Below are 11,190 nucleotides of genomic sequence, written 5' to 3'. Positions count from 1 at the left end.
TACACACACACACGACACACTCACACACACACACTCACACACACATTACACACACATTACACACAGTACACACACACACACACACACACACACACACTCACTCTGCGACCCAAATAAAATAATGTTGTTTAAATTAAATCAAATCGTTGCCGTCTGACTCGCTGGTCGGGTTCGGGTTCTTCTATCTTATTTACCAATAGTGAAGCTCGGAGTTCAGAGACGTGAAACAAACGTTTCATCAAACACAAGCTGCTGAATCAAACAGCAGGTGGTTAATAGTGAGTTGAACCACGGTGAAGGATGAGGAACGGGGCGATGCATGGCGAGGGGACCGATGAGTGAGGCTACAGGCTGGCGGTAACAACGGTCCAGAGAAGTGATCAGTGAGCGGGAGACGTCTGCTCCTCCAGAGAGTCCGAGGACTGTTTCCTGGTCTTCATGACCCTGGTCTCAGTCACTGAACTCGTCCTAAAGCTCCTTTACTTCTCACGCCGACTGCATTATGAGCTTTAACCTGATTGACATGAACACATACTAACAACACACAGTAGCATCAGCTGCTACTGCAGTGAAATATGTGCTAACATAACTAGCGCGCTAATCACTGTTAGCATCTATCTGATGAACTGAGGTTATTTACATCCTGCAGGTTGCTGTCATGTCTGTTACCTGTCGGTTAAACTCTGCATCTACTGAAGTAACAAACATAAACAACCTTCACACAGCTCCTGTTTATCGTCTGACCAGCCCGTAGCTTTACTCTACAGCGTCTCCTCTACATCCCTCCACCTTCACAACTGGCTGACCAGTTGGTAACAACCAGTACAATTAACAACATGTCAGATGGACAACGTTACGTCCTCTGAGGTTCAGATGTGAGATAAACACGCTGCTCTCATGTAAACAACAAACAAACTAGTTGAACTGCATGAACGTCACCAACACAATGACAAAGATTTATTCATCTGTTTATAACGTGTTTTAATTCACTATGAACTGGATTAAACATTCAACTGAACTGGTTTTAATGGAATACTTTTAAACACTGAAGATTATTTATTCATCTGTATTCTATTAGACTGGACTACACAAACAACAACAACAACAACAACAACAACAACAACAATAATAATAATCATGTGACTGTGTTGCAGCTAAGCCTTACGTCCGGCTGCGCTCGGTGGCGTCCTCCTCTGGTAACCATCCCTCCATGTTGGTCTGCAGCGTCTACGACTTCTACCCCAAACAGATCAGAGTCACATGGCTCAGAGACGGACAGGAAGTCTCCTCTGACGTCACTTCCACCGATGAGATGGCGGACACCGACTGGTACTACCAGATCCAGTCCCACCTGGAGTACACGCCCAGGTGAGTCCGGCTGCGGGTGATCAGTAAAGGTGAGGCGGCTCCGTCAGGACGCTTCGCTGTCAGTCAGGTTGAGTTTGTGGCTGAACGTTGAGCAGAGTGATTTACTGAGAATGAAGGAAACTCAGCTCAGAATGTTGCTGCTGGAAGTTTGTCACAAACTCTGATGTTTGTTTGTGTTGAAGGTCTGGAGAGAAGATCTCCTGTATGGTGGAACACGCCAGCCTGCAAGAACCTCTGGTTACTGACTGGGGTAAAGACCTGTCTGTCTGCTCACCTGTCTGTCTGTCTGCTCACCTGTCTGTCTGTCTGTCTGCTCACCTGTCTGTCTGTCTGCTCACCTGTCTGTCTGTCTGTCTGTCTGTCTGTCTGCTCACCTGTCTGTCTGTCTGTCTGTCTGTCTGTCTGTCTGCTCACCTGTCTGTCTGTCTGCTCACCTGTCTGTCTGTCTGTCTGTCTGTCTGCTCACCTGTCTGTCTGTCTGTCTGTCTGTCTGCTCACCTGTCTGTCTGTCTGTCTGTCTGTCTGTCTGTCTGCTCACCTGTCTGTCTGACTGTCTGCTCACCTGTCTGTCTGCTCACCTGTCTGTCTGTCTGTCTGTCTGTCTGTGTGCTCACCTGTCTGTCTGTCTGTCTGTCTGTCTGCTCACCTGTCTGTCTGACTGTCTGCTCACCTGTCTGTCTGCTCACCTGTCTGTCTGTCTGTCTGTCTGTCTGTCTGCTCACCTGTCTGTCTGACTGTCTGCTCACCTGTCTGTCTGCTCACCTGTCTGTCTGTCTGTCTGTCTGCTCACCTGTCTGTCTGTCTGTCTGCTCACCTGTCTGTCTGTCTGTCTGTCTGTCTGTCTGTCTGTCTGCTCACCTGTCTGTCTGCCTGTCTGCTCACCTGTCTGTCTGTCTGCTCATCTGTCTGTCTGTCTGTCTGTCTGTCTGTCTGTCTGCTCACCTGTCTGTCTGTCTGCTCACCTGTCTGTCTGCTCACCTGTCTGTCTGTCTGTCTGTCTGCTCACCTGTCTGTCTGTCTGCTCACCTGTCTGTCTGCTCACCTGTCTGTCTGTCTGTCTGTCTGCTCACCTGTCTGTCTGTCTGCTCACCTGTCTGTCTGCTCACCTGTCTGTCTGTCTGCTCACCTGTCTGTCTGTCTGCTCACCTGTCTGTCTGCTCACCTGTCTGTCTGTCTGCTCACCTGTCTGTCTGTCTGCTCACCTGTCTGTCTGTCTGTCTGTCTGTCTGCTCACCTGTCTGTCTCTCTACCTGTCTGTGTGCTCACCTGTCTGTCTCTCTTCCTGTATGTGTGCTCATCTGTCTGTCTCTCTACCTGTCTGTGTGCTCACCTGTCTGTCTCTCTACCTGTCTGTGTGCTCACCTGTCTGTCTCTCTACCTGTCTGTGTGCTCACCTGTCTGTCTCTCTTCCTGTCTGTGTGCTCACCTGTCTGTCTCTCTACCTGTCTGTGTGCTCATCTGTCTGTCTCTCTACCTGTCTGTCTCTCTACCTGTCTGTCTGCTCTCCTGTCTGTCTGTCTCTCTACCTGCCTGTGTGCTCACCTGTCTGTCTGTCTGTCTGCTCACCTGTCTGTCTCTCTTCCTCTCTGTGTGCTCACCTGTCTGTCTGTCTGTGTGCTCACCTGTCTGTCTCTCTACCTGTCTGTCCTCAGATCCGTCCCTGCCTGAGTCAGAGAGAAACAAGATCGCCATCGGAGCGTCAGGACTGATCCTGGGTCTGATCTTATCTCTGGCTGGATTCATCTACTACAAGAGGAAGTCCCAAGGTCAGAGCAGGAAACCAGTCTGACCAGTGTGACACCAGTCTGACACCAGTCTGACCAGTCTGACACCAGTCTGACACCAGTCTGACACCAGTCTGACACCAGTCTGACACCAGTCTGACCAGTCTGATACCAGTCTGACACCAGTCTGACCAGTCTGACACCAGTTTGACCAGTCTGACACCAGTCTGAAACCAGTCTGATACCAGTCTGATACCAATCTGATACCAGTCTGACCAGTCTGACCAGTCTGATACCAGTCTGACCAGTCTGACACCAGTTTGACCAGTCTGACACCAGTCTGATACCAGTCTGATACCAGTCTGACACCAGTCTGACACCAGTCTGATACCAGTCTGATACCAGTCTGACACCAGTCTGACCAGTCTGACCAGTCTGACCAGTCTGACACCAGTCTGACACCAGTCTGACACCAGTCTGACACCAGTCTGACCAGTCTGACCAGTCTGACACCAGTCTGACACCAGTCTGATACCAGTCTGATACCAGTCTGACACCAGTCTGACACCAGTCTGATACCAGTCTGACACCAGTCTGACCAGTCTGATACCAGTCTGACCAGTCTGACACCAGTCTGATACCAGTCTGATACCAGTCTGACACCAGTCTGACACCAGTCTGACCAGTCTGACACCAGTCTGTCACCAGTCTGACCAGTCTGACCAGTCTGACACCAGTCTGACACCAGTCTGATACCAGTCTGACACCAGTCTGACACCAGTCTGACCAGTCTGACCAGTCTGACCCCAGTCTGACACCAGTCTGACACCAGTCTGACCCCAGTCTGACACCAGTCTGACCAGTCCGACACCAGTCCGACACCAGTCCGACACCAGTCCGACACCAGTCCGACACCAGTCTGACAACAGTCTGACACCAGTGTGACACCAGTCTGACCAGTCTGACCAGTCTGACCAGTCTGACCAGTCTGACACCAGTCTGACACCAGTCTTACCAGTCTGATACCAGTCTGATACCAGTCTGACACCAGTCTGACACCAGTCTGACACCAGTCTGACCAGTCTGACCAGTCTGACCAGTCTGACACCAGTCTGACCAGTCTGACCAGTCTGACCAGTCTGATACCAGTCTGACACCAGTCTGACCAGTCTGACACCAGTCTGACACCAGTCTGATACCAGTCTGATACCAGTCTGACACCAGTCTGACACCAGTCTGACACCAGTCTGACCAGTCTGACCAGTCTGACCAGTCTGATACCAGTCTGACCAGTCTGACACCAGTCTGACACCAGTCTGAAACCAGTCTGAAACCAGTCTGATACCAGTCTGATACCAGTATGACCAGTCTGACACCAGACTGACACCAGTCTGATACCAGTCTGACCAGACTGACACCAGTCTGATACCAGTCTGATACCAGTCTGACCAGTCTGACACCAGTCTGATACCAGTCTGACACCAGTCTGACACCAGTCTGACACCAGTCTGACCAGTCTGACCAGTCTGACACCAGTCTGACCAGTCTGACCAGTCTGACACCAGTCTGACACCAGTCTGACACCAGTCTGACACCAGTCTGACACCAGTCTGACACCAGTCTGATACCAGTCTGACCAGTCTGACACCAGTCTGACACCAGTCTGACCAGTCTGACCAGTCTGACACCAGTCTGACTAGTCTGACACCAGTCTGATACCAGTCTGACACCAGTCTGACTAGTCTGACACCAGTCTGACCAGTCTGACACCAGTCTGACTAGTCTGATACCAGTCTGACACCAGTCTGAGCAGTCTGACACCAGTCTGACCAGTCTGACCAGTCTGACACCAGTCTGACACCAGTCTGATACCAGTCTGACCAGTCTGACCAGTCTGATACCAGTCTGACACCAGTCTGATACCAGTCTGACCAGTCTGACCAGTCTGATACCAGTCTGACACCAGTCTGACCAGTCTGACACCAGTCTGACACCAGTCTGACACCAGTCTGACACCAGTCTGACACCAGTCTGACCAGTCTGAGCAGTCTGACACCAGTCTGACACCAGTCTGACACCAGTCTGACACCAGTCTGATACCAGTCTGACCAGTCTGACACCAGTCTGACCAGTCTGACCAGTCTGATACCAGTCTGATACCAGTCTGATACCAGTCTGACACCAGTCTGATACCAGTCTGACATCAGTCTGATACCAGTCTGACACCAGTCTGACCAGTCTGACACCAGTCTGACACCAGTCTGACCAGTCTGATACCAGTCTGACACCAGTCTGACCAGTCTGACACCAGTCTGATACCAGTCTGACCAGTCTGACCAGTCTGATACCAGTCTGACCAGTCTGACACCAGTCTGACCAGTCTGACACCAGTCTGACACCAGTCTGACCAGTCTGATACCAGTCTGACACCAGTCTGACCAGTCTGACACCAGTTTGACCAGTCTGACACCAGTCTGAAACCAGTCTGATACCAGTCTGATACCAGTCTGATACCAGTCTGACCAGTCTGACCAGTCTGATACCAGTCTGACCAGTCTGACACCAGTTTGACCAGTCTGACACCAGTCTGAAACCAGTCTGATACCAGTCTGATACCAGTCTGACCAGTCTGACACCAGTCTGACACCAGTCTGACACCAGTCTGATACCAGTCTGACACCAGTCTGACACCAGTCTGACACCAGTCTGACCAGTCTGACCAGTCTGACCAGTCTGATACCAGTCTGACCAGTCTGACACCAGTCTGACACCAGTCTGAAACCAGTCTGAAACCAGTCTGATACCAGTCTGATACCAGTATGACCAGTCTGACACCAGACTGACACCAGTCTGATACCAGTCTGACCAGACTGACACCAGTCTGATACCAGTCTGATACCAGTCTGACCAGTCTGACACCAGTCTGATACCAGTCTGACACCAGTCTGACACCAGTCTGACACCAGTCTGACCAGTCTGACCAGTCTGACACCAGTCTGACCAGTCTGACCAGTCTGACACCAGTCTGACACCAGTCTGACACCAGTCTGACACCAGTCTGACACCAGTCTGATACCAGTCTGACCAGTCTGACACCAGTCTGACACCAGTCTGACCAGTCTGACCAGTCTGACACCAGTCTGACTAGTCTGACACCAGTCTGATACCAGTCTGACACCAGTCTGACTAGTCTGACACCAGTCTGACCAGTCTGACACCAGTCTGACTAGTCTGATACCAGTCTGACACCAGTCTGAGCAGTCTGACACCAGTCTGACCAGTCTGACCAGTCTGACACCAGTCTGACACCAGTCTGATACCAGTCTGACCAGTCTGACCAGTCTGATACCAGTCTGACACCAGTCTGATACCAGTCTGATACCAGTCTGACCAGTCTGACCAGTCTGATACCAGTCTGACACCAGTCTGACCAGTCTGACACCAGTCTGACACCAGTCTGACACCAGTCTGACACCAGTCTGACACTAGTCTGACCAGTCTGACACCAGTCTGACACCAGTCTGACACCAGTCTGACACCAGTCTGATACCAGTCTGACCAGTCTGACACCAGTCTGACCAGTCTGACCAGTCTGATACCAGTCTGATACCAGTCTGATACCAGTCTGACACCAGTCTGATACCAGTCTGACATCAGTCTGATACCAGTCTGACACCAGTCTGACCAGTCTGACACCAGTCTGACACCAGTCTGACCAGTCTGATACCAGTCTGACACCAGTCTGACCAGTCTGACACCAGTCTGATACCAGTCTGACCAGTCTGACCAGTCTGATACCAGTCTGACCAGTCTGACACCAGTCTGACCAGTCTGACACCAGTCTGACACCAGTCTGACCAGTCTGATACCAGTCTGACACCAGTCTGACCAGTCTGACACCAGTTTGACCAGTCTGACACCAGTCTGAAACCAGTCTGATACCAGTCTGATACCAGTCTGATACCAGTCTGACCAGTCTGACCAGTCTGATACCAGTCTGACCAGTCTGACACCAGTTTGACCAGTCTGACACCAGTCTGAAACCAGTCTGATACCAGTCTGATACCAGTCTGACCAGTCTGACACCAGTCTGACACCAGTCTGACACCAGTCTGATACCAGTCTGACACCAGTCTGACACCAGTCTGACCAGTCTGATACCAGTCTGACACCAGTCTGACCAGTCTGACCAGTCTGACACCAGTCTGACACCAGTCTGATACCAGTCTGACACCAGTCTGACACCAGTCTGACCAGTCTGACCAGTCTGACACCAGTCTGACCAGTCTGACCAGTCTGACCAGTCTGACACCAGTCTGACACCAGTCTTACCAGTCTGACACCAGTCTGACACCAGTCTGACACCAGTCTGACCAGTCTGAGCAGTCTGACCAGTCTGATACCAGTCTGACACCAGTCTGACACCAGTCTGACCAGTCTGACACCAGTCTGACACCAGTCTGATACCAGTCTGATACCAGTCTGACACCAGTCTGACACCAGTCTGACACCAGTCTGACCAGTCTGACCAGTCTGACCAGTCTGATACCAGTCTGACCAGTCTGACACCAGTCTGACACCAGTCTGAAACCAGTCTGAAACCAGTCTGATACCAGTCTGATACCAGTATGACCAGTCTGACACCAGACTGACACCAGTCTGATACCAGTCTGACCAGACTGACACCAGTCTGATACCAGTCTGACCAGTCTGACACCAGTCTGATACCAGTCTGACCAGTCTGACACCAGTCTGACCAGTCTGACCAGTCTGATACCAGTCTGACACCAGTCTGACCAGTCTGACCAGTCTGACACCAGTCTGACACCAGTCTGACACCAGTCTGACACCAGTCTGATACCAGTCTGACCAGTCTGACACCAGTCTGACACCAGTCTGACCAGTCTGACCAGTCTGACACCAGTCTGACTAGTCTGACACCAGTCTGATACCAGTCTGACACCAGTCTGACTAGTCTGACACCAGTCTGACCAGTCTGACACCAGTCTGACTAGTCTGATACCAGTCTGACACCAGTCTGAGCAGTCTGACACCAGTCTGACCAGTCTGACCAGTCTGACACCAGTCTGACACCAGTCTGATACCAGTCTGACCAGTCTGACCAGTCTGATACCAGTCTGACACCAGTCTGATACCAGTCTGACCAGTCTGACCAGTCTGATACCAGTCTGACACCAGTCTGACACCAGTCTGACCAGTCTGACACCAGTCTGACACCAGTCTGACACCAGTCTGACACCAGTCTGACACCAGTCTGACCAGTCTGAGCAGTCTGACACCAGTCTGACCAGTCTGACACCAGTCTGACACCAGTCTGACCAGTCTGACCAGTCTGACACCAGTCTGACACCAGTCTGACACCAGTCTGACCAGTCTGACCAGTCTGAGCAGTCTGACACCAGTCTGACCAGTCTGAGCAGTCTGACACCAGTCTGACACCAGTCTGACACCAGTCTGACCAGTCTGACACCAGTCTGACACCAGTCTGACACCAGTCTGACACCAGTCTGACACCAGTCTGAGCAGTCTGACACCAGTCTGACACCAGTCTGACACCAGTCTGACCAGTCTGACCAGTCTGACCAGTCTGACACCAGTCTGACACCAGTCTGACACCAGTCTGACACCAGTCTGACCAGTCTGAGCAGTCTGACACCAGTCTGACCAGTCTGACACCAGTCTGACACCAGTCTGACCAGTCTGACACCAGTCTGACCAGTCTGAGCAGTCTGACACCAGTCTGACCAGTCTGACAGCAGTCTGACCAGTTTGACCAGTCTGACACCAGTCTGACCAGTCTGAGCAGTCTGACACCAGTCTGACACCAGTCTGACACCAGTCTGACCAGTCTGACCAGTCTGAGCAGTCTGACACCAGTCTGACACCAGTCTGACACCAGTCTGACCAGTCTGAGCAGTCTGACACCAGTCTGACCAGTCTGACACCAGTCTGACCAGTCTGATACCAGTCTGATACCAGTCTGACCAGTCTGACACCAGTCTGACCAGTCTGACAAGTCTGATACCAGTCTGACACCAGTCTGACACCAGTCTGACCAGTCTGACCAGTCTGACACCAGTCTGACACCAGTCTGACACCAGTCTGATACCAGTCTGACCAGTCTGACACCAGTCTGACACCAGTCTGACCAGTCTGACCAGTCTGACACCAGTCTGACTAGTCTGACACCAGTCTGATACCAGTCTGACACCAGTCTGACTAGTCTGACACCAGTCTGACCAGTCTGACACCAGTCTGACTAGTCTGATACCAGTCTGACACCAGTCTGAGCAGTCTGACACCAGTCTGACCAGTCTGACCAGTCTGACACCAGTCTGACACCAGTCTGATACCAGTCTGACCAGTCTGACCAGTCTGATACCAGTCTGACACCAGTCTGATACCAGTCTGACCAGTCTGACCAGTCTGATACCAGTCTGACACCAGTCTGACACCAGTCTGACACCAGTCTGACCAGTCTGACCAGTCTGAGCAGTCTGACACCAGTCTGACCAGTCTGACCAGTCTGAGCAGTCTGACACCAGTCTGACACCAGTCTGACACCAGTCTGACCAGTCTGACACCAGTCTGACCAGTCTGACACCAGTCTGACACCAGTCTGACACCAGTCTGACCAGTCTGAGCAGTCTGACACCAGTCTGACCAGTCTGACACCAGTCTGACACCAGTCTGACCAGTCTGACCAGTCTGACACCAGTCTGACACCAGTCTGACACCAGTCTGACACCAGTCTGACCAGTCTGAGCAGTCTGACACCAGTCTGACCAGTCTGACACCAGTCTGACACCAGTCTGACCAGTCTGACACCATTCTGACCAGTCTGAGCAGTCTGACACCAGTCTGACCAGTCTGACACCAGTCTGAGCAGTCTGACACCAGTCTGACACCAGTCTGACACCAGTCTGACCAGTCTGACCAGTCTGAGCAGTCTGACACCAGTCTGACACCAGTCTGACACCAGTCTGACCAGTCTGAGCAGTCTGACACCAGTCTGACCAGTCTGACACCAGTCTGACCAGTCTGATACCAGTCTGATACCAGTCTGACACCAGTCTGACCAGTCTGATACCAGTCTGACACCAGTCTGACACCAGTCTGACCAGTCTGATACCAGTCTGATACCAGTCTGATACCAGTCTAAAACATGGTTCTGTTGTTGATCTTGTTCTTGTCTCTTTTTCTTTAATCCAGGACGCATTCTGGTCCCCTCTAACTGATCCTGCTTCTGGTCCTGGTCCTGATCCTGGTCCTGATCCTGGTCCTGGTCCTGGTCCTGGTCCTGCTTGAGCGACTCAGCAGCTGCTCTGATTCTCATAATGTTTTATATCCACTAACTGACTCATTAACTCTGCTTCAATCAATATATTCGAGTGATCTGATTGATTAGTGTGTGATTGGTCGATTAGTTGAAGTTTTTAAACACAATAAACCTTCAGAAAACCTTCAGAAAACCTTCTCAGCTGGTCTAACCCTGATCCAGGACCAGGAGATGTTATCGTTGACTGTGCTGCTCCTGGATCAGGTTTGTTCTGGACTCTGCTCTGATGCTTTACTGTGTGAAATCAATATGTTAAATTGATTAAGTGACTCATTAACTCTGCTTCTGATCAATATAATCAATTATTTTAATAATTCTTTGGACTCAGTTTGATTGTTGATTTGTTTATTTCTGCTGGAATATTTTAACAATAAATAAACAAACTCAGTCTGTTGCTGTTTGTGAATATCATTAATGAGTGGGGTCAAAGGTCATTAGGGTCAGAGGTCATTAGGGTCAGGGGTCATTAGGGTCAGGGGTCATTAGGGTCAGAGGTCATTAGGGTCAGGAGTCATTAGGGTCAGGGGTCATTAGGGTCAGAGGTCATTAGGGTCAGAGGTCATTAGGGTCAGGAGTCATTAGGGTCAGGGGTCATTGGGGTTAGAGGTCATTGGGGTCAGGGGTCATTGGGGTCATTAGGGTCAGAGGTCATTGGGGTTAGAGGTCATTAGGGTCAGAGGTCATTAGGGTCAGGGGTCATTAGGGTCAGGAGTCATTAGGGTCAGGGGTCATTGGGGT

The 11,190-nt window shown here is 51.1% G+C and overlaps 1 protein-coding gene across 2 annotated transcripts in view; it reads left to right on the top strand.

Moving 5' to 3' along the window:
- LOC122973628 (H-2 class II histocompatibility antigen, E-S beta chain-like) overlaps nucleotides 1-10,590 on the top strand; it is a 39,442-nt gene extending 28,852 nt beyond the window's left edge. For both annotated transcript variants that reach the window (XM_044341307.1, XM_044341308.1), the window contains 4 exons: nucleotides 1,155-1,368; nucleotides 1,551-1,618; nucleotides 3,021-3,134; nucleotides 10,326-10,590. In XM_044341307.1, the coding sequence (XP_044197242.1) occupies nucleotides 1,155-1,368; nucleotides 1,551-1,618; nucleotides 3,021-3,134; nucleotides 10,326-10,351 (422 nt within the window). In that variant the 3' untranslated portion in view covers nucleotides 10,352-10,590. The remainder of the gene's footprint in view (nucleotides 1-1,154; nucleotides 1,369-1,550; nucleotides 1,619-3,020; nucleotides 3,135-10,325) is intronic.
- Nucleotides 10,591-11,190: the final 600 nt, after the last annotated feature.

The sequence above is a fragment of the Thunnus albacares genome, chromosome 22 (assembly GCF_914725855.1).
Source record: "Thunnus albacares chromosome 22, fThuAlb1.1, whole genome shotgun sequence".
NCBI lineage: Eukaryota > Metazoa > Chordata > Actinopteri > Scombriformes > Scombridae > Thunnus > Thunnus albacares.
Note: the sequence above shows the minus strand (reverse complement) of the source record. Positions and strands in the feature narration are given on the sequence as shown.